Source organism: Cyclopterus lumpus, chromosome 19 (genome assembly GCF_009769545.1).
Source record: "Cyclopterus lumpus isolate fCycLum1 chromosome 19, fCycLum1.pri, whole genome shotgun sequence".
In the NCBI taxonomy this organism is placed as follows: domain Eukaryota; kingdom Metazoa; phylum Chordata; class Actinopteri; order Perciformes; family Cyclopteridae; genus Cyclopterus; species Cyclopterus lumpus.
The window spans coordinates 3,543,511-3,568,159 of NC_046984.1; the positions used below are offsets into that span (position 1 = coordinate 3,543,511).

At 42.9% G+C, this 24,649-nt stretch overlaps 1 protein-coding gene, 1 non-coding gene and 1 pseudogene across 2 annotated transcripts; 2 read left to right on the top strand and 1 right to left on the bottom strand.

Annotated features, from left to right (window-relative positions):
• Positions 1–920: 920 nt before the first annotated feature.
• On the top strand, positions 921–992 carry trnac-gca. The gene has a single exon. It is a non-coding gene; the product is annotated as a tRNA-Cys (tRNA).
• A 714-nt stretch (positions 993–1,706) lies between these two features.
• On the bottom strand, positions 1,707–10,787 carry LOC117749069 (annotated as a pseudogene).
• A 1,791-nt stretch (positions 10,788–12,578) lies between these two features.
• Positions 12,579–23,034, top strand: LOC117748856 (ras-related protein Rab-37-like). Its single transcript, XM_034558960.1, has 9 exons — positions 12,579–12,749; positions 19,168–19,278; positions 20,418–20,459; positions 20,625–20,691; positions 20,776–20,828; positions 21,015–21,080; positions 21,869–21,925; positions 22,023–22,099; positions 22,929–23,034. Exons 1-9 carry the CDS (start codon positions 12,579–12,581, stop codon positions 23,032–23,034), a joined length of 750 nt encoding a protein of 249 aa, XP_034414851.1.
• Positions 23,035–24,649: the final 1,615 nt, after the last annotated feature.

Sequence of the window (24,649 nt, forward strand, 5' to 3'; positions counted from 1 at the left end):
TGTGGATTCTGGATTGTACCACCGACCTCTACAGGACAATGTCAGAGGTTATGTTCATAAACTAACCTCTACAGAAGGTGAGTCATGCTGGTCAGAGTCTGGGTCCTCTTCATGTCTTTTTAGTACTTAGATGAAGATGCCATTCACGCAGAAGTACAGCACATTTGTTTTGGGAGTCGACTTCATGTATCAACAATCTCTCTCTCCAGAATGGTTGACTCTTCCTTGAACACGGTTTTGATTGGGCAAAGCTCACCAGTCACTTATCTCTTTGATTAAGTTAATTGGTCTCTTTCACATATTTTAGTTTGGCTGAAAGACACTGATAGAGAGGAGGGATCAAACATTGAAATCAGTAATGTGTACATCAAAACCATTAATTATGTACTTGTCCTTTGCTTGAGAAAATCAGATGGCGATATTGTACTTTTTAGTCAGATTAAATTCTATATTAAAAGATGAAAGATTATGATTTTATGAAATACAATTCACTGTTAACAATTAAACCTGTAGTTCCCGATCATTTTGGATGTCTGCGAGTTGTTCGCAGTGAACCAAAAATAGATACCCCCTCAAATAACTGTATGAGGCCCGAAGATGTAAAATCATCCAATATGTTTGACTTAAGTACACGATCTGTGTATTTCTTTATCACCGGAAATGAGTTATTGATTTGAAAGCAATCACCCTTTGTATCATAGAAGAAACTTGGGGTTGAAATTAAAAAGGGACAGACACACACACACACACACAACCTGTCAAACGTGGGAAATAAAACAAAGGTTTATCATTTGCAAAACTTTTGGTTGTAGAAATTAGAAATGATATGCCATCCTGTCTATAAAGGACGCATGAGTGCGGTCTCACACCACCAAAGTACCGGAGTTTGAAAAGGATCACCTGTTGCACCTGAACACATCGGGGGTATAGCTCAGTGGTAGAGCATTTGACTGCAGATCAAGAGGTCCCCGGTTCAAATCCGGATGCCCCCTCTTTATACACATTCTTTGGCCTTACGCTGTATAAGAGCAGCAATACTGATAATGCTTATTATTATTATTATTAATAATTAATTGCTCCTGTAGGTTCCGAGTGATGCTGGACGTGGCGGCCTCACAGCGTCACCAGCCAAACTAAAACGCATCATATGAGGACAGAATACAAATCCCTCTCAGGTTATCTGACAATTCATAAAACTGGACAAACACCCGTTTGAAAAACTCTTACAGGGACCATCGTACACTGACCTTTTAAATGATCAATAACATGGTATGAGTCCACAAGAAGGCTCCCACATATTCCCAGAGAGGTCATCTTCAACCTTTACAACTCAAAAAGATGAGGCACCCGACATCTAAACCCTTCCTGATAGTCTCACAACTGGCTGAAATGACACCAAGAGGTATAAAAATAAATCAGATTTTCATACACAGCCGCTCGGATTTTCAAAGCTTCTGAACCCTACCGTGTGAGCAAAATAAATAAGAGCTTCATACGTTTAATAGAAGGACAACAGAGTAGAGACATGGGACAGAATGTAAACTGGGTTATCGTGGGGTTGGTGTGCGACACTCCAAACACGCTCAGAAAGTTCACTCGCAACCTCATCCTTGTCTTGAAAGCAGTGGGAAGAAGAATAATAAAAAACCAAGTCCGAAATCTGAAACAAGAAGGAGTTTCTCTTCTTCACACAGGTGTTCGTGGTTTTAGACACGCAGGATCTCCAAGCAGTTGTTGTAGCAGATGGCGATCCAGTCCGGCTGCGTGGACGCCCACTGCACGTTGTTGATCTCCCCTTCAGAAGTGTAGGCCAGGATGGGATCCTCAATGGCTCGTGGCATCTGCTGGACGTCCCAGATCAGAGCCTGGTGGTCGTCGGCTAAGGAAACAAGACACGCAAAGAGGACATTAAAAGAGTTATTTCTGGCTGAATGCAGCCGATTACAGATAAAGTTAGGCCTTAAGGTCCCTTATCTTCGAAGAAATGCAACGTTTTGTTTGTCAATCAAAAAAGGCAGAGGTGAATGATGAGTTTAACGTGCGTCTTTTCTCCCTTATTATATCCCACAATCCACAGGGGCCTTTACCTGCAGTGCAGATGTGACATGACGAATGGGGGGCCCAGGCGATGCCGTTGACACAAGCGCGATGGTTGGTCAGCCGAGCCACTGGGGTGCAAGGCACACGCACATCCAGGATGACCACCTATCAAATAGAGTAGCGATGTCAAACATTGGTTAAGTGTCAAGAAACAAATATTTCATGCCAGACAGAAAAAAAACAACCAACCACAATCCTTTCTGAATTCATATAAAAAAGAAAAGAAAAGAAAAAGCTTCTTTGACTAACCAATATTTCAATGTTAACGCAGAACCGTTGGAGAGAACATGGCTACTGACTGCTGGACTGGATGAATTTAAGGTCAGGCTGTATGGTTCACTCATGTCCAGGACTCTGCTACACTCACTTCCTTGATGGCCACTGTCACTCAAACTAACTGGTCCCTAAAGAGCAAAGATAACTTATCCTAGTCTGCACATGCATGTTTTCTCATAATAATAATTCACTTAAAACAGGTAGACAATGTTTACACTGTCAGCCATGATAATACACCTCAACACAGAATCAATGTAAGACCTCACCTGAAGCCCTGATGGTCCAGCTGCTGCTTTCTCAACCTGATTTCTGAGTTTCCTGAATGCATTTCAAAATAATGCCTTAATGAATAAATGTGGACCTTATGAGTAGTATATGTATTTATTTTGAAAGTAATTTAGAATATTTAGGTAATAGGTTCAGGTGTTATGGAACAGCCTTGTTTTTCACATAATTCACAATCCAAAAGTGCTGACATGAAGTCAGATTCCCCAAACGTCCTTCAGTTTCATTGCTAATGCATGGTAAAATGGTCATTAACAACATGCCATGAGTAAGACCTCACCTGGAGCCCTGGTGGTCCAGCTGCTGCTTCCTCAACCTGCACTACATCTGCACCTGAATGCATCTCAACAGGATGCAGGTTAGCACTGTGTGGGGAGTTAGCCTGCTACTAGCTAACTAACACCGACCCTCTGGGTGGTGAACAAACTTCGGATATCTCTTTTCTTTTATGGTGGCATTTTCCTAACTACAAAGCACAACAGGGTCAATAATATCAATACTGAGATCAAACGAAAATACTAATTTGAGACTTTATTATTTCCTGGTATTTAGTAGCTCACCGTGACTCCGGCCAGCTCTCCTTCTGCAAGTTACGATTCACGGTGTTTCTGACTCTTCAGCCAATTAAATGACAGCATCTTGACTCGCAGGCTCGAGGGCGCTTTGGAAAACATGGAAATGTATTTTTCACTCTTCTGGGCGACGGACATAATAATACGAATGAGTTTGCAAATATATTGTGCACAATTATTTTTTTTCAAATTAACCACATATTGGTGTGGACAATCGTGTGTGTTTCCCAAAACGTTGGTCCCTATGGACCGTATGTAAACCAACGCCCTCGCTGTAATGCAAAGAGAGAAAGCTCCGAGATGGAGACTGACGGAGATAACTGGACCGTGATTGCCTACAAGTCCCTCCGTTGCTATTAAGCCTCCAAGTCCATCCTCGAAGCGCCGCCGTCTGGTTCCTGTATAGTTGAGAATATCTAATATGTTCACATGGTACCACAACCGTTTTTGGACACTTTTGGGTTAAACGCTGGTAATATCTGTCAGTGTACAACCACACTGTGGAGGATGAGAGGCAGGAAAAGACACCTTCACTTGAGGCAAGAAGTGAAGTATAAAAGCCGAACTACAAGGTCGTTTTTTAGTGTGTTATGACAGACCCCTTTTATGACAAAGTTATGACAAACCCCTTTTGGGTTATAGTCATAATCATAACATAATAACTGATTAACATGTTGCTCTTCATGGTCCCCAAACAAATGATTCCTTTTTAATGATCTCCTGATTTTTATTTTTATCCAAACAAAACTCAAAGTGTAACATTTCTAAACAGCATCGCAGTTAAGGCAGATTGTGTGGTGACATCACCGTCATGTCATCCACTGATTATTGAGGTTAACATTTTTCTACAGGTCATCTCTCTACTGCTTACTGCTGTAAAACACATGGATAACGGTTGGGAGGAATGAACACATCAGATCCTTTTAACTGACAATACCAAATGGATGATTTCAGACATCATCAAAAGGCCACCTGCCTCCTGGAGTTACTGTACATGTGTGTTCTGTGTGTGTGTGTGTGTGTGTGTGTGTGTGTGTGTGTGTGTGTGTGTGTGTGTGTGTGTGTGTGTGTGTGTGTGTGACTCGCTTGAGAGCTCTTCATAAATTCAGGAGGCAAAGAAAAACAACTGAAGGCGCAACAGTTTCTTTGTTTTTTTTTTGGTCGGCCGCATTCCTGTTTTTAATCACGGTTGGCTGTAAACTGGGAGAAGGACACATGTGGACTTTCCTGCACTGGAAGACCGCGGGGTTGATTTCAACCATTCAAGGCTTTCGAGCTGCAGGGAGTCATTTGATAGGAAAGGCCAGTGGTTGATCAGAAAAGCAAAAAGCCACACGCAGTCCTTTCATTGTCAGGTGTATCGAAACCTTTGTATCTAGGCCCCTTTATCCTTCCTCTTGAGTGTGACACTGCATGGACAAAAGTATTTGGACGCTCCCAGTGTGCTTCCAACATGGGGTCAAGCAGGATGTGACGAGTGCAACTCTTTTTAAGTTCTTCTTCCTCAGTTAAGTTCTTCTTCCTCAGTTACTTCCACAGCCCCCGTGTTGCCAAATAATGATTCCTGTACACTCTCTGCTCAACTTTATGAAGGTCTTTGGACATATCTGGGACCTACAAAGTCAAATATTGTAAATGTTTCACATCCAAGGGGCTACTGTTTCAAATAGTTGAATTATGGTTAAAGAAACGACACCTTGATCTATGGTCTTTAAGTTATTAATCTCATTTTTGTTTTGCTGTGTGTGTGTGTGTGTGTGTGTGCGTGTGTGTGCGTGTGTGTGCGTATGTGTGTGTGTCTTCTTGGTAGAGTGGATGTCATGTGTTTCAGGCCCTTTTCAAGTTCCTCGGCATCTCCGTTGCACCAAGTTCTTCATATGTTCACAATCTGTACTAAATATTGTAATTGCACTATTCTTATTTCATCACTTGCATATATGTCTGTATTGGAAGCAGGATTCCTCCTCCGTTATTCATCCTGAGGTCTCTAACTTTGTTTCCCCTCTTAAAGGTTTTGTTAGGGAATCTGAGCCTGAAGAGGAAGTTGATGAGGGTCTCATATGCTGCACAGTTTGTACTTGGCTGGCCTGAAAGGAGCCCTGACCTCAACACATACAACACCTCTGGGATGAAGGGGACCGCCGAGTGCGAGCCAGACCTCATTGCTTAATGCTCCCCAACATCATGTGGAAAGCCTGGAATCAGAAGGTGGTTGTTTTATTGATGTTTAATAACCACATATGGAGTATTGTTCCAGTGTCCAAATACTTTTGGCTATACGGTGTTTGTCCGCTTCAAAAATACTGCAAACATTGTTTTTCTAATGGGGACATTTCTGCCCTGAAGGGTCTGAGTGTCTGTATGTTGGCCACACAGTTTAATATAGACCTCTGAACTTCCAAAATAAACAAGAACATGCCATATGCATCTACACAGCCACAATGTTGAAACAATAATAATTAAAAAGCAAAAACTGTCCTCCGTGGGGCTAAGTACTTTTTACATCGCTGCAGAATATTTGATGTTTCAGCAGCCACAGCCTACTCGTGTCCAACAGCTCCACCTTGTAATGGAAGAATATAACAATGCAGACAATTGTTATAACAATGCAGACAATTTTGACTATATGAGATGACAATTTATTCCATCTTTGTACCAACATGCTCATCATCTTGTTGACTTCTGAGTTCCTGGATGGCCTTCCAGCTGTTCTCCAGACTCGTCCTCAGCTCGGCCAGATCCATCCTGATCTCCTCAAGGAGCTCCAGCTTTGATAGTTTCCTGTCGATGGATGAGAGCACCTCCTGCTGTCGAGCCTCCTCCTCCTCAACAACAACAGCATCCTGCTCTGCCGTGGGACCAACCGGTTCCTGAAATGAACCCATAGTTTTCTCCCAGATCATCTCAAAATACGAGTCAATGAAGGCTTCCAGCTAACTCCAGGCTGCTGTCGCCCCACTGGTCGATCAGCGCCTGCAGACCTCCGGCCTCGCTGATCCTCCTGAGAGTCCGCTCCCTCAGCGCAGGATGGCAGAGCGAATGCACGCTGATGCCATGTTCCTCCGCGAGCATCCTGTGTTGCGTTTGAGGCACAACCAGAAGCACAGTTGGATGTGTGGATGAGAACAGACGGCCGTTCAGTCTCAGGAGAACATCATCAGTCGGGAGCCAGACGGGCAGATTTATGGACCACCTCGGTGCTGCTTCACCAGCGAGCGCGGAGGCCAAGCTGGACAGGAAGCTGTCTCTCTCCAGGATGTTGCGTCCCGTCCGTCCTGTCCTTCTCGCTGGTAGTGCCACTATCTGACCACCGCCACCGGGGCCTCCTGAGCAGTTTAGAGATGGTTGCGTGGTGGGATTGGCTGATTCAGTCACTGTAAAGGAGATAATAAAGAGATGGATTTCAAGCCATAAAAATTGCAACAACAGATTTTTTAATAACCGTCTCCACCCGTCCTGAGATATAAATACACCACAAACCAGTTTAGATTTGATCCCTCCCTTGCGTTACACTTTTCTTAATATAGATTTTTGGATGCATTGCCGCCTCTGTTTTGTGTACTCTCAAATAATAATAAAAAATGTTTTTATCCTTCCACAATACACATTTCAACTCGCCACTCCTAATCTAAATTGAAGGGAAGAAATGTCGCACATATTTGAGTGTGTGTCTGAAAGAGACAGGCGGGGCGCTTCGAGGGTGAATGCAGATAAACTCTTGAAGACAGTGTGATGAAAGTCAGTGCACGACATTTACTTACGGTCGTCGCGTTCTGCCGCTCGTGATCATCTTTTGACCTCTTTTACGCGGCGTCACATCTCTTAAAGAATCCCGTTTCCACATGAGCTCATCTCTGTGAAGGATAGCCAACCTGTCTCCCACCAGCGTCTCCCGTATCAGGCCGATGAGCTCGTTAACCTGAGCCCCCTCGCCCCGGTGTCTCGATGCTGGTGTCTCGCCCAGCCAATCGCCGTGGCTGAACAGGACCCGCAGCTCGGCTCCACATCTGGCCTCCGCCTGCCTCCAGCTGTTTCTCCGTGGCCTCCGCGTGCTCAGCAGTGAATGAGGAGCTCACGTTGACGACCAGGAGGATAGCACAGGATGCCACGTGCAGGAGGTCAGAGGTCACGGAGAAGCAGCCCGGTGTGTCCAGCACGGCCACCGTCTCGCCGCAGATTGCGGTTCGTTTTTCGGTGCAGGAGGTGGTTTGGGTTTCGGCGTGGAAGGCCTCTCCGCTAAAGGATGGTGTTCCCACATGAGCTCTTACCGGTTTTCCTGCCGACAACCAGTTCTGTAACGGGGTTGAGCTTCTCTGTCGGAGAGGAGTTATCACATGTCAAACAAACTCTTTCTGGTTGAATTGTGTCGGGGAAAAAAACGATAAATCAAATGCTGTTCATCAGTTTTAAATGTATCTATAACTCACCCATCTGAGACCTCGCCATCTGCCTTTGTTTCTCCTTCCTCATCAGTCTCTGCTTGGCTCTCTCCTCCTCTCCCCCTCCAACTGTTCCACCACATCCCTCTCTATTTCATAATGCTTTTCATAATTTCATTACAGGTTTTGCAGCGAAATACTGTTATCTTACAGATTTTTCCTGTATTATTACAATCAAACTGTCAGGACTCAGCCAGCCGGACTCCCTCCTCAGCCCGTTCACACAGTGACACCCGGGGACAAGCCAGGTGAGCTCCAACTCACACCTGAAGCCACTCAGCTCGTCCCACGGCTGCAGCTCGTCAGCTCGTTGTATTGGGGGGGATAAAGATCAGGACTGTCTGTGCTGACGTTGTGAGTTCGTGCCATGATGTCTGTGGACTTTCCCCTCCTCGGGTCTTTGCTGAGTATTTTCTTGGATTTATTTGTATAGATTATTTTGTGTTCGACCATCAAGTGGATTACCTTTTTTCCCTTCCCCTGGAGAAGAGGAGTTTTTTTGTGTTTCTTTTGTGCTCAAATAAACTACGCCGTGTGTTCGGCTAAGACTAGAACCTTCCTGTTGTCGTGCGCTCGGGGTCAGAGACAAACCGTAACACAAACACCTTCAATAAAGTGATATCACAAACAATTCTGCAGAGAAAACTTGTTATTTTACAGATTCTTCCAGTATTATTACGATGAAACACCTTCAATAAAGGGATATCACTCAAACTTCTGCAGAGAAAACCTTGTTATTTTTACAGATTTTTCCTGTATTATTACAATCAAAAACCTTCAATAAAGGGATATCACTAACTGTAAAATGAAGGTCAAATGACTGGCAGCAGCGGCTGCCAAACAAAAAACGTAAAATTAAGGTAAAATATCTTAATTCAAATAAAGGGTGAAAACCATAAATTTACGGACATTTTCATTAAAGGTTTTGCACTGAAATACTGTTATTTTACAGATTTTTCCTGAATTATTACGATCAAACACCTTCAATAAAGTGATATCCCTAAAGGTTCTGCAGTAAAAGACTGTTATATTATCATGAAATATAAGCTTTTCAGATTATTGTGAACAATACAAAATAAATTGATACATCTACAAGACTTTCAACATTTCAATTAAACGAGGATTTGGAAACTTAATTATAAATAAAGCACACACCATTATTGATTTTAAAACAATTTTATTTAATGTATTTAGATGTATACATTTACAAAATCAACCAATTATTCACAAACAGTTCTTCAGAGCCCCCCAAGAGGAATTGAAGAACTAATCGGTCTATCTTGACTGTTAGTTACTATCATGATGAGGTCTTTTCAGAATCCCAACTATGCAGTGTTTTAATAAGTCAAATCAAAGCATACCGCAAAAGGTCAATGAATCTTTACCATAAGTGACAGTGCAGATAAAGAACAATCTTCCAAATGGTCAGTAATCAGCCTGATCCTTGGTGCATCTGGGGGGAAAAAGAGAAAAAGGACACACTAAGATTCACTGAAAAGTCCTTAGAAAGTAGGCTTGGAACAATCATTCCTTTAAACAAGCTTAAACAAACTATATTCAAATTGTCTGTTCCGACATTTGCCATTATGAAACATGTTGTCAATCTGAACACATTAAAACATGCACCTAATGCATGTTTTAGCACTCCCGTCAGAAAAATGTGAATCACGAAAAGAAGAAAGACTTGGATTCACAACAATTGACACTTTTCACTGATTATCATACAAGGTAAACATTTTTAAAGCCAATTGATACACCAAAATCAAACCAACCACCTATAGTTGTATTAACTGCAGCTGCGTTTACCCTGTTATGACGAGAAATTAATAAAGGATTCATGATGATGACAACTCTGCGGTGGCCCTGAGAGCTCAACACACTGCCACCTAAGAAAACACATGCAACTAGACAAAACACAAGCAAATTAAGAAATAAACTTCATCAATTTGACAACACATGTCCAGTATTTAGAAAACATGCTGCAAATACAGAAAACGGAAGTGTTTCCAAAGGACACTAGTGCTGAACACGGCTTGAACACGTTTGTTGCTGCTAGTTTGGTCCGTGTATCACCCGTTGATGTTTACGTTGTGGACTGACTTTTGCGTGGTTACATAGTAACTATTGGAAAAGATGACTTGTTTTAAAAGAAACAAAATAAATGTGTGTATTTAGTTCTATTTGTAGGCTGTTATATTTAATTAATTGGTCATTGCAGTGTATGAATAAAAATGTAATAATATATGGTAAAGTTATACCTATAGGCTCACACAAACACACATATACACATGGTATAGAATATACCATATATACGGTATATATATATATATATATATATACACTTAGTATGTTTTTAAGGCCGGCTGGGAGAGGCAACGGTTGGTCATTCAATTCCTATGTAGGTCTACTAGTTTACAGTCTACATAACTCCAACACATTGATCCATATGCAGTGTTTCCTATACATTTAGCCTACTCAGCAGTGGTAGATTATTATTATTATTATTATTATTACTTCCTTTTAGCCTCAACGCAAGCACACACAAGTAGAGGCCCAGTATTTAAAAGTGGTTCTTTAAACAAAATGAAGCACCCAAATATTCCCAAAAAGTTTTAGTGCCATTACCTGCACAAGAACCAAATTGAGGACTGACAGCAAATGGAGATGGAACAATCAACAAAAATCACTGCATATATTGCATTCTGTATGTAGGCCTATATGAAAAGCTAATGGCTGGATTGACATCATGGTGATATTACAGTTACATTCATATGGCCCATAGTATGACCCTCTTGCATTTTAACAAATCCCTAACCTTTCCTTTTGAACCACCAAAATGCCAACTGTGCACACATAACAATGTAATTTTCCCTAATTTTCACTGTTTTGCAGTGTTACGCAGCATGTTAGTTTGGGCCTCTGCCCACAGCAACACTCATTTGCCAACATTGCCATTATTCCATACAAGTTGCAACATTTATTTTCAGACTTTTAACTGCATGTAGTGAGTCACCATTGCAAAGCCATTTCCCCCTCTTCTTGTCTTTATTGTTCTGCATAGCTCAAAGCCAGCCAGGTCCAAGGTGTTGGCTGCAGTGGTTAGGCCATTAGCCATCTTGGGACAATGTACATTTAAATTGTACATCTCACTGTAGACAGTGACTGTCTTTAATGTATTTTAATTGTTGATGGAAACAAGGTCAATTCAACAGCAATTGTGCAGATTGATAATGCACTAAGTCAGCGTCATCTCTGGGCTAAATTGGCTGAATATAACCTCGGTATTTCTGCCAATTTGCGTCGAAGCGGCGTCCGCGAACCGAGGTCCATCAGTGGGCTAAACAGGCTGACTTCAGCCCGCAAACGGAGGTACATTCACCGCTTCTGGAGCTCTGCGTCCAGGCTAAATTAAAGCCGGCCAATAATACATTATAATCACTATTATAATGCAATGTCACTAAAAGTATTCATTGGGTGCTTTAAATAAAGTAATGAAATTCCTGAGGTTTAGGCAGATATAATACATTACAAGCTGGTTATAAGTCACTATAAGTGGTCATTGTCTGCTTTAATTTAAGTGGAAAAAAATCACATTAAATCTGTGCAAGAACAACACACAAAATGTTGTCAAATTAATTTTCTTGTTTAACGTGTCTAACAGAAATCGAGTTCTCCGATACAAAAATCAGTCTTACCTCTAAAGTTATACAAATAAGCTACCACTACTGTCCCTGTCATCTGCTGTCAAAATCAAATCCACTGGTTAAAAACAAAGTCTGATTGTATAGAAGTCTATGAGAAAATGACCCTACTTCTCACTTGATTTATTAATCATTTTCCTAATTAGTTTATGGTGTCAGTTGCTATAGTTTCAAGTCTTCAATGCGACCCAACATTAATTTGTAAATGATGTTCCCATTTAGAATAAAATAGAAGATAAAGCAGGTTATGCTTTAGGGCAGGGCTACCTTACAATGTAGCATTTGGCAGATGCTTTTATCTAAAGCGAAGTAGCTGATTAACTTAATTTAAGGGGAAACAGGCTGGATCTTAACTAAATTTGCCTTCCAGCACCTCTACTCCTCACCAATTAACACTATATCTTATTTGTTCAACTCTTGTAAAAATGTAAGCGTAAAAGCAAGAATGTTCCGTTGGTTATGTGAAGGAAGTAAGCTTCCTGGACTCTGCTGGTAGGAACGATTATCGGACCACTTTGGAGATCTGGACCACTTTTCCATCCAAATATTTCATGAAAAAAACAATTTGAGGAAAAATCAGTGGATCATTAAAATCTGATTTTTCAAAGCCTTAGACCAATGTATCCGCCTGGAAAAACACTCTAAAACACCTATAGCCGCGATATATGAGAAGTTACTTTTTTAATCAAAGGGTAGCAAACATTATATTCACATTCTAAACTATTATTGTGTTATAAATGATGAGCGACTCCTTTAACTAAGAGGCAGCAGAGCAGAAGAGACGTCATGGCTTCTTGTCATTTAGTTTGAAGGACTTTTTGTCCACGTTCGTACCACGAACAACTGATGTTGTGATGTTTTTTGAATATTGGTCACCTCCTACTAATCATCTTCACCCCCCCCCCCCCCCCCCCCCCCCCTTCCCCCTCCGCCATCCTCCTGATCTCTTCCCCATCCACTCTCATCTCTTCCATCCTGTCCAATGGATGCATCCCCCCCACCCCCTCCCGTCTCCCCCCACGCTTGTATCGTATCCGGCTATACGTGGTCACGACATGCCTTTTAAATCAAAGAGAGAAGGCAGCGTGGTGTGTGAGAGAGAGAGAGAGAGAGAGAGAGAGAGAGAGAGGGGGGGGGGGGGCGTATTCAGTCCGCTCTCATCCTCCTCACCAGGCTGCTGCGTTGTGAGAAGAAAAGGAGCGCGCATGGAGGACGACAGGATGGAGCGGATGGAGTCGATGGAGCCGATCTCGGCGCACTACACCACGGCGTACCCGGAGATCCATCCCGATAGCGGGTACGAATCCAGAGATACCGCCGACAGCCAGGCGAAGTCCCCGCCGGCTCCGACATACGATGAAGAATTCGTGCACAAGGTATGTTGGTTATAGTTTCTAATAAATACAATAAAAACGTTTTTTCTTCTTCTTCTTCCTATTATTTACCTTTTTTTTTTATTTGCTGGCATTTTTTAAATATACCCTTAAAGCCCACAGAAAGTCCCCCAGCTCCGGGTTTCTTGTTGCGCTCTCCGTGGTGCTGATCTTCAGCCGGCTGCCGGTTCACTTGGTCGGTTTCCAGGCTGCGCGTCATATCTGAAAAAATACAGCGTACAAATCCATCTGCGATGAAATGTCAGAGCTCCTCACTCATAACAGCTTCCTGCTTCGGGTTGTAATGTGGCCTTTGTGTGTGTTTACCTATCAAGTTATTAAACCAGGAATGTTTTCCAATTAGATGAACGAGTCAGCAATCCTCTCCAAAGTGGCAACTATCTTTATTACTATTAATTAAATTATTATGATTATTATTTAATTGTAGCACTTATCAAGCAAAAAGGCAGAAGTGCTTTCCAGTTCAGGGAAACTTCATTAAAAATACAATCACACTTTAAAAAAGCCAAACAACCACAAAAACAACAACAACAACAACAACAACAACATTAGCAGTAAAAGGCCGTAAAGTAAAAACAAAGAAAACAAACATCAAATCTGGCGGTAACACAACTTGAGTTGTGTTATGCAAACAAATCAGAGCCTATGAAGATAGAGATGTGTATCGAGACGGGGTGAGACGGGGTCAACGGGGCTGGAAGACTCCATCACCCCTTAACCTGAAACAGGACTCTGGTGCAGCTGAGGCCTGACCCAGCAGATCCCAGTAGAGTGATGAGTATGAGGTTTTAAAATGGACTCAAAGCGATGGGTAACCTAGGTCTCAACGCCAGTGACCCCCTTGGCGGTCACAGCTCGAGACCAGGATGGACAATGCTGACTTAGCGGCTACTGGAGCCTCCCCCGTCAGACTATGTGGCTGGCTGGAGGCTGCTCATATCCCAAAACCGCTGCCCTCGTGTGACTCACATAGGTCATGTGATAACACCAGTTCCATTAGCTGGATGAAAACTGTGTGATATAGGGTACATCACAAGTCTCTTAATTGTCATTTCCTCGCTCCTCGCTCCTCCCTCCTCGCTCCTCGCTCCTCACTCCTCACTCGCTCCTCGCTCCTCCCTCCTCGCTCCTCACTCCTCACTCCTCACTCCTCACTCCTCGGTCCTCCCTCCTCGCTCCTCGCTCTTCGCTCTTCACTCCTCGCTCCTCGCTCCTCCCTCCTCGCTCCTCGCTCTTCGCTCCTCGCTCCTCGCTCCTCGCTCCTCGCTCCTCCCTCCTCGCTCCTCGCTCCTCGCTCCTCCCTTCTCGCTCCTCGCTCCTCGCTCCTCCCTCCTCGCTCCTCGCTCTTCGCTCCTCGCTCCTCCCTCCTCGCTCCTCGCTCCTCGCTCCTCCCTCCTCGCTCCTCGCTCCTCGCTCCTCCCTTCTCGCTCCTCGCTCCTCGCTCCTCCCTCCTCGCTCCTCGGTCCTCGCTCCTTACTCCTCGCTCCTCGCTCCTCGCTTGAACCAGAAGTTGTTCTGCGTCGCCATATTGACGGCCATCCCAAAGCTCCTATTCGGCTCTGGGGAGCGAGGAGCGAGGAGCTTCCAGGAAGTGTGTTAACGCTCGACACGCCCCTCATTGTTCATCAGTTATTTGATTGGACGCTGCAGCTGATCGGACTGATCGCTGCGGTTTCATACCAGAGTGAAGACGGATCACAGATTAAACTCAAGTTGTATATTAGATTTGGTTAAAATATGTGTTCATTGGAGGTGTGAACACCAACAGGACCACAAACTATAAAAATATTTATCTTATCTTGATCTGTTACTTCCCTTAATAACTTGTATTACATTCAGAGAGACTTATTATTATAAGTAGTAGTTTAACACCATTAAATCAACTGAAAACATTATACAATCATTTTAATCAATATTTTAGGTGGATTTTTATTAGAATGTTCGGGACCAGAAAACAATTCAGTTCCACTGATCATGTGTTCAGACACAAACTCATAAGTCTCTCCAGCTGTTAAAGACGACTGACAACTGATCAGCTGTGATCAGCGGCCGCAGTCAGTTCTCTTAACACATTTTTCCTCGTTTCCTCTCTCCTCGCATGGTTTCCTTGCGTCTCTCCATGCATCCTCGGTTGGTACAGTGCATGTTTTAACTGTACATGGTCCATTTTAAATAAAAAAATAAAGAAAAGGGACGGCATAGTGACATAAGTAATGAACAAATCCCTTCCAGCTCAGGAGTGCTGACCTCTGACCTTGCTGTCGACGGAACAGAGAGAAAAAAGAAACCCCCTTTGGGCTTTAGGTCAAAGGTCACGGCATATTATGGAGCTGTATGGCAGGAACAGCTTCCAGGTCATATTGCATTGACCCTCCACTCTCTTTTATCCACTCTCGAATGTGAGAAACGCTGCGTTACATCCCATTTAAGACATTTCATCATTTCAACCGATTGTGTTTGACAATTACAAGAAAATGTGATGGCTGTTCCTGTAATCTGCAAGCAGACACAATCATGCTATAATGTCACTGCAGCTAAAAAAAACCGAACACTAATGGTCCGATGAGACACGGGCCGGGTTACCCTAATGTAACCATTATGCACTCTGACCATCTGCCTTTAATTGCCCCGGAAGCAGTGTGCGCCTGTGTGAGTGCACGTGTAAAGGCTTGGGTTGTGTGAGGGGGAGCAGGTGCTTTGCAAAGGACATGTTGGAGCAATGCAAGCGGCAACCTCCGGGTTGGAAGGAAACCAAAAGCAGATGAGCCTTAAATCTATTCTTTCTACTGGCCATCAACCACTACTCCCACTAATCGCCAACAATATGTCTGATTCCATAGAAGTCTATGAGAAGATTACTTTCAGTAAACATTGTAAACATGAGTTTATGGTCTCAATCTCTAGTGTCAAGTCTTCTTCAATACAGCATAATGTTCATTTAGTAAATGATGTTCCATTTAGAGTCAAACAGACCATAAAGCAGAGTATGCTTTGGGGTGGGCTTACTGTGATGGACAGGTCTGGGAGTTTTTGTCTTCAAACTTCAACTATTCCACGTGTTCTTTCACTTCATGTAAAGTTAATTAGAACATTTTGGTCCCCTCAAAATAACAAGTTCACTATTTGGCCTATGGATGGGCTGGTGTGACATGTTTCTCACACTGCATCAGTCCGTCTCTCAATACGTGCTGACTTGCCTATCCTTTGTCAGCAAAACACAGTCATTTCTACTTGTTTATTTTTTATCTAAAATTCACCATTTCACAATAGATATTGCTATCATGGTATGAAATGACATACATGTATTCCTATCCCCCACTCTGTTGTGTGTCGCCACATACGGTACCACCAGTGTAAATTCAGACTTTTAATACAGTAATCTGTGGCTGTTCTGTGGATTCCAGCTCCAGCTGCGCAGCATATCAAACGGTCTAAATTAGAGGCAATATGAAAACTGACAAGTTAAATTACATTCTGGGGTTTGTGCCACAGATTCAATACTCTCCAAGAAGATCAAAGTGATCGGGAGAATGTCATGATTCCAAATCCTCTCCATTCCCTTTGACTGTTTCTCAGACTTCCCTTACACTACAGAGAATTGTGCATCTTTTTAAAAAATGTTATCATGACCGCCTCCCTGGAAGTTCTTAATGAGGCTTCTCTTACACTGTTCACATCCTCGACGTCTAATTCCCCAACATCTGCGGTGCTATCACCTAATTGCTCCAGTCTCCAGGCCCACTTCCCAGCTAACCTCTGTTACCACGGAAACAGCGTCCCACCCCTCCACTCCCACGACAAATGCACTCATCGTCGTCACATTGTGCACGTGTGACACTACAAGTGCGCTTGTTTCTCTCCGCTGGTTTCTGTCCTCACATGCAGGCATCATGTTACATGCTTTCAGTGACGTCCGGGCAAACAGGAAACAGATGAAGGAGCCGATGAAGTAATAACATCGCTGCTGGTTTGTGTCGTGCTCGACATGTTCGTCCGCTCAGTGATTGTCTTTCTAATCCTTGTTCAAGAGATTCATTACGACGAGTGTCTAAAATACCAAGATGACAAATGGCCGTTTATCATGAGCACTGATTTGACACGTGTAAGAAGTGGACGTCGTCATCGACGTCACCCATTGGTTCGTGGACTGACGTTTTGAAGCCTTGAATTCGGCGAAATTGACGGTTTCGCCATTATTCATAACCAATGAACAGAAGTTACCATATTTGGAATCCGGAAGAATGGCACGTAGTATACGACGACTCTGGTAGCGGCAGCGTCACAGTAAGACGTGCCCTGCTTTATGGTCTGTTTAACTCTAAATTAAGCATCACTTAAGAAATGAATGTCATGCTGTATTGAAGAAGACTTGAAACCAGCTACTCAGACCTTAAACTCATCTGATATATTTGTACAATTGGAGTCGCCCCCCTGCTGGTCAGCAGAGAGAATGCACATTTTAAGACCCTTCTGCAGAACCGGAGGTTGGCCCCTGGGCATACCAAAGAAATGATCTTGAAAACAACTGGATTAAACAGTGCGGTTATCTGTTCCAACGCGGGCCGCAAACTTCAGCACGTTTGGCTAGCGTGCTGCCTGACCGCAGGCTAACGGAGTGCCACGTCTGAAGGCAAGGAGCATTTCACGAGTGCAATCGTTTTGTGCGGATAGAAAAAAGCCCACATGCTTTGTGCTGTAGGCTTTATATTCACGTGTGCCGGTCCTGCTATTCGAGTTTAGGCTAACGGTTGGTAGCGTTGTCCTGCTCCGTATTGGAGACGCTGACACTACGGGGACCAGACAATCCGGTTCTGTCCAAGATTGTCTCAGTTTCAAGCTGGGTGCCCTGAGTCGGGTCTGCAAAACACTTGATTTTCAACACTAGTACATGTTGTACTTACTTACAGAGCCGTTTATCGTGTTCTGCTCGACTCCTTATTCCCTAATTGGATTCCCTCAGTGTTATTTTACAGTTTTTGAATAAATAGACTTTTGGCTCAGTAGGTGTGCTAGGTCCTGAAATAATTGTCCCCCGTCCTGATGAAAACCGTGTGGTGTGTTCAGAAGTGAACACACCACACGCGCACAAACCTGATGTATACTTATATAAGGTCGTCCTAGTTTACACTCAAGCCAACCCAGCACGTATTACCTGGGATCGCGTTGGTTTTGGCTAAAAAGCTTTTAGCCGACACCAAGTATACAAGCGAAGTAGCTGAACTGAGACCATGGCAGATCTATAATTCCCTCATTGTAGCTTCTTAATTATATTTAGTACTAAGACTATTTATAGCGCTCTGCCACACGAATAATGCGGTTATTAAGTAAAGGTTTTTTGATTCTGAGAACTGCCAACATTTGTCTGTGAGATTGTCGGCAGGTCCGTGGTATTAAACCCATGTTTAACTACCTGGAGTTAGCGGCCATGCCTGAACACATTTGATATGAAAATTCAGAGGATGTATTATTGCGGATGCCGCAGTGACATTTTATCCACAACTCAGCAGTTACACATTTCCATTAGGTTCCAAAATCCCTCTAAACGCTGACATCAAAGGGAGGCTATAAAACCTGTAACAGTTGAGTAAAGCCGCTCCAGCTCCTCCACTCTAATCCTTTCAGCCTTTATCATTCATAAGCCTAAAGACTCCACTGAGTTACAGTTCAACCAAGACTTCACTTTTCTTCCTTTCTATTGCTTGCGCAGCAAACACTCATCGCCTCATGCACGTACACGCTGGTTCTATTTCCAGGTTCGTCCACCATGAACCAGTCTTAAAGTTCATCTCTGGGAATAGTGTCAAACATTTAGAAGTCAACACCCGACGTCTTGTTGATACCGGACGTCAGCGGACATCAACTGTGGGGGGGCCAAACTGAGTCCACTTCGCAAGAGTGAAGACACTCGTGCTGCATGTTTAGCATGAGTCCAGACCCCTTTTTTTTTTTGGGAAGAGAGAACAGCCTGGCTGTGTCTCATTCACTGTGTGTGTCACAGTTGGAGGGCACTAACGTGTGTGTGCGGAGGTGGTGGGTACCTCGGCGTGACATTTCTAAGTGGGCTCAAATGAAAGACAGGCCTGTAGAAGATGAAGTATTGACTACTGGCTCTGGTGACTAACTTGGATGCTTCTGAACGCTGCCTTTCATTCATTTCATTGTCTCGAAGGTTATCTCCTCGGGCTTGTGAGTCACACTGTGGTGGCGGTACACCGCCAAGCTCTTGTAAAAGATCCGTTTTTTGGGGGGGGTTTTTGTGCTGCTCGAGAGCAGAAGTGTCCATCGTGACGCAAATGCTGACTCATCAGCCAAAAATAACGACATAAGCCTCTGGCCAGAAAGCAAATATTCCAGGCGTATTCTGATACCGATATGTTTTTTGTTGACTGTTTTCCTGCAGACAATCCTGGTCGGGGACAGCGGAGTGGGGAAGACGTCTCTGTTGGTGCAGTTCGACCAGGGGAAGTTCATCCCCGGCTCCTTCTCTGCTACAGTGGGCATTGGATTCACGGTATGCGTTTGTCTACATCGTTTACATACAGCACATTCTCTCGTTGGAATTAAGTAGGACGCCGCAGGTTTCACCCAAATCACAAATCAAAAGCCGTGCAGATTGTTTGGGTTTAATTGGCCAAGTTTTTTAAGAGATATCTGTGTGAGATTTCTGCCTCCGCTCCAATGCAATGGAGGTAAATTCAGTTTAGGATAATGTTGCTCACAACATTGCAACATCATACAACAAAATCGAATAAAACAACAACAGCGACACCGACATGTCTTTCAAGGGAGCGTTTCCTGTTACCCCGGAGAAGCACTCAGAGTTTGGATTTCCTTCAGGAAACAGAAGCACTCCACCTCAACGACATAAGAGTCCCTCGAACACAATTTAGGACAGGTTGTCCACACAAGTCCACGGGAAATAAACTGCTTGGTTGTGCACCAGCACAGTAACTCATGGGAGGCGAGAGAGCAGCTCCTTTAAGTCTGTGAGCGAAGCAGGCCGCATCGTCTTGATAGCGAAGCACAAGGCACCCTTCAGCGTCGGTTCTGACTCAAATGTAAAACCCTCCGAGTCATTATTAGACGGTCAAAGCAACAGATGCACTTTTAAAAGATGGGCGGGTCAAACAAACACAGCACTTTCACCCGGGGGACCGGTGTTTGTGTGAAATCAATTTCTCTGGCGATGTTATGTAACATGATGCTATGTCAGTCTACGCCGTGGTTATGTAAAGCCAAACCATCATAACAAAATTAAAAAAACCTAACCCATTGGTTTTGTGTCCTGAAGCCAAACGCCACAGTTTCACATCTTTAAACACGTGTCGCAGCGTCAACCGCAAGCATTTCACGACGTTAACCACGCGTGAACTTTAAGTGTCATGGGACGACAACAAATATAAACACACTGGATGAAATATGACGAGTAGGGGTGGGTCACATCTAACAGGGGAAACTGATTCTTCAAAGAGTTGCTGCTGTTGGAATCATCCGATTTTTTTTCTTTTTTTGTGTATTAGTGTAGAAGCAGAAGGTAGACGAATTCAAGACACTGTAAGTTTGTTGTTTTATGTCATGTGTCTGTCCAATCAGAAGTTAATCTGTGTGCCCATTTTAACATCAATAGAAATCTCTCTCTTCTTCTCTTAGAATAAAGTGGTGACCGTTGACGATGTAAAGGTCCAACTCCAGGTCAGTGAGTAAATCCGTTTCCAGTGAAAACTCAATGCGCTCTCACAATGGCAACCTATTTTTAGAGCACAGGCTGGTTTCCTCTTGGGCACCGGTGTCACGACTGAAAATGAGACGTAGCCCATTGGAACCAGGCCGAGCTCTTTGTTTCCCTTTCTGTTTCAGATTTGGGACACAGCGGGACAGGAGAGGTTCAGGAGTGTGACACATGCGTATTACAGAGATGCACACGGTGAGGCACACCGACGTCTCACCCTACGCTGCTCTTTTACTACACAGTATAATAATAATATGCCTGTTCATCTTTTCTATAAAGCTTTGCTCCTCCTGTACGACATCACCAGCAAAACCTCTTTTGACAACATCAGGGTAAGTCTGTGATACGTCTACCGTGTGGCAGGATATGGACCACGGCCGTAACAATGACCTGTGTATGAACTATCAATAGTGTGTGTGCATAAGTGTGTTTGTGTGTTATTGTAATCAACCCTGCCTCCCAAATGCAAATACACGTTCTCTGGATTGACTTGCGTCCGTCTGTCTCTCTGGTTTCAGGCATGGTTAACAGAGATCCATGAGTATGCACAGAGCGACGTCGTCATCATGTTGCTTGGCAACAAGGTGAGGAGAAGGAATTGTTGAAAAGTCTTGAGAAAACAGAAAGGGATGTGATCTTTAAAACTGTGGCTTCTAATGATAGTAGATATATACAATACATGTTTGTACAGCGCCACACAGCAGACAAGACGCGGCTCGTAGTTAGCGTGTGGATGTAGCCTAAGGGGCGTGTCCAGGGGCGTGTCCAGGGGCGTGATCAGCATTTTTTTTTTTACCTTGAATGCGTATTTTGGTCAACATACAGCATATTGTGACGTTTACAAAGAAACAGTAAACAAACAAATGCATAAATGCTCTGAAGTGCAGAACAGAGTGTGAGAACACGAGACGAAACCAGTGGTGATGCTATCCAGGGCCTCTGCTTAAAATTACCAGTGGGATGGTAAATAAAACGTGCCATTTCACACAGAGAGATTGGCCATAGTCTTTCAAATGAAAGGCGGGCTATACGGTATCCCTCAGTTTCACGCTGTTCCACTGTTTGACAATTGGCAACTCGTAGAGGAACGTAACAATGTGCGAGGAAAGGCCGAGGAAAACGTAAAGGGCCATATGGAAGAATGGTTTTCAAAGAAATATGCCAAAACAAGTCTATGCAAACGTAGTATGAGGAATTATAATGAATCCATACTGTTTACAATAAAACCCCACAGGGATTACTGTTTTTTGTTTTTATCCAAATGAATTAAAAAATTCAAATTCAAAGTATATTGCACATTTCTTTCTAGCTTTTATTTAGTATTTTGTATGTGACGTCCCACTAACCGTACTGCACTGCATCTCTCTGCCAGGCGGACATGAGCAGTGTCCGAGCCATCAGGAGAGACGAAGGAGAGAGGCTGGCCAGAGTGAGTACTCCCCCCCCCCCCCCCCCCCCACGCCGCCGCACAGCGTCACGTTTACTCTGCTGTTAACGCCGCTGTCTGCTCCTCCTCGGTCCCTCAGGAGTACTCGGTTCCTTTCATGGAAACAAGTGCCAAAACGGGGGTCAACGTAGAGCTGGCCTTCACCGCTGTTTCCAAGTATGAAACCTAATATCTCCTGTCCACTAATAAGTAGTTACCGATTGCTACAACAATAGATTTATATTCAAAATCTATTCAGAATCACTCTGAAGGATTAAAACAATGTCAATGTTTTTTTTAATTATTTTATTTTTTTTACTATTGATGAAATAGATATACATATATATAAATATATGTGTTACAAAATGTAATACATTATCAATAATTAAGAAGAAAATGTACAGTTAGTAAGCCATTTAATTGAATAATAGAATATTCAAATACAGTGAAAATATTAAATATTGTGATGTATTTGAAGTATTTAACTGGGATTGTAAAGACCTATTCAATAATAAAAGCCCTTTACATTGACCAAATATCATAACAAATATTTAATAATGTATTTCTGAAAAAGACTTCAAATATAATATATACAAAAATAATGATGAAGAAACTCCCTAAAAAGATATGATATGCCAAAATAGTGACGAAGAATTTCTTTAAATAGGTTTAACTTACACCAGTAAATATTTCAGAATCCCTTTTAAAACCGCAATTCTAATCATCACATTCATTCCTATAATATTAAGAATATTACACAAAAAGGTGCCAGAATAGACCATTTAGTAAGAAGAATACAAAAATAACAGGGATGACCAAGATGACACTATTTTAATAATAATAATGAAATATCTACAGATGGTTAGCAATATTGCTCCACACCTCATCATTTACTTTGACCGCCAAATAATCGTAAAAAACACCAACGTGGATTAATTAAAGATAAGAAAAGAAGTCCATCCGTGGTCTTTTTTTAAACCGTGTGATGTCTGGTTCTGTTCTCCAGGGAGCTGAAGCACCGGGCCGTCCAGCATCCCAATGAACCCAAGTTCCAGATTCACGAATACATTGAAACACAGAAGGAGAAGTCGGGCTGCTGCAGCTCCTTCTAAAGCTCCTCTCCCGAGCCCTCCTCCCACCACTCTGGTCCTGAGTGGGAGGAAATATGATGCTGCCATTCATTCCAGACCAAAGGACAAAAGGACAAACCAAGCTATGGACTCGCATATTTAGCCGCCGCCGACGTTTACATAGCAACTCAATATTTGCAGTAGAAATTTTATCAAAAAAGTATTCAAATTGTTTGAGAAAATAAAGCCTTATGCCACCTGCTTTCTTTGTGAGAGTGAGACAAACAGATCCATTCTGGTGGATGTTAGGAGGGGGGAGTCAGGACGTGGTTCGCCGAGGTTAGCTTAAATGAAGTCATATGTTGAAAATCACATTACTTGTAAACCTTTCAGAAAAATAACAAACACAAAAATCTATATATTTTTACCCTTTATAGTTAGTTTTTTCACATTGCTACATGGTTGCGCATGCTAACATGTACTACTTAGCAATCAACACAAACAGCTGAGGCTGATGGGAATGCCATGTTGCGCAAGTATTGGTCATAAACATTGACCAGTTGGTTTATGGACTACAATGTTGAATCCCCAAGCCTTTGCATTTTGGCATTTTGGCATTTTAACACTTGCTATCTTGTTTTTTTCATGCCACCAAAAGTTGAAGTACAAGCAAACGCTCAATATGACACGGTTAGGCGACTTATTTTCATAACCTGTAAACACACTGTGAAAGGTTTAAAGTTATAAGACAAAAGCATGGAGTCATATTCTCATCGATACAACCCAAATTATTTTTGCAATTTTTTGCAAAATTATTTTTGTGCCCCTTCTTCCCTGCTGGCCATAAGAAATAAAGTTCAAGGCCCAGGTCACAAACCTAAGTGTTGAAATATTGAAATTCTGACCTGATGATGGTGTTTGGATCATAGCGGCACTGGAGCAACATTCCTGACTGAAACTCCTCCCCAAACGCACGGACATGAGCTTGATATTGATCTTCTCATCTAGCCAATTCTATCATTCATGCCTCTTTGAATAATGTTTATTTTTGCTTCTTCTTTTTTTTGCCTTATCAGACTCAGACCATCTCAGACTTCAAAATACTTTTGTTCTGCCTTTTTAATTGGCTGCTGATGGAAGCACAAGGATGTGGAAGTGGAAGAAAAGTTAGAAATGTACACCCACCCACGCATCACTGGCACGAGCAAGAAGAGCACGCAGTCTCGACGCAGACTTAGTTTGGAGAACAAAACCCATCGCTACAAGCCCGTGTGTAAACCTTCCAAGAGATCCAGACAAAGGCCACACACTGTGTCGTGGATGCATCTCAAAGCCAAGAACACGGACAACAAAAGCCCCGTCTGTTTGGTCAGACTGCTGTTCCTGACAGACTGTTGACCGCCCGCTGAGAGAGAAGCTGGGGGTTAAGGCCAGTGTGAGAGACTGTCACCACAACTCCATTTCTGAACATGCGGAGGAGCGTCACTTGAAATGTGTGTCTCCGGAGAAGGATTGTTGCATAAGACCAAACATTACACATGAGCTACTTGACAATGATCACATTTTCAATTTGGTCCTAACATTTATGTGCATAATCTATTTGTGAGTAGGCTGTTTTTTTGCAAAAAAAAAGTATATATATATATATACTTTTATT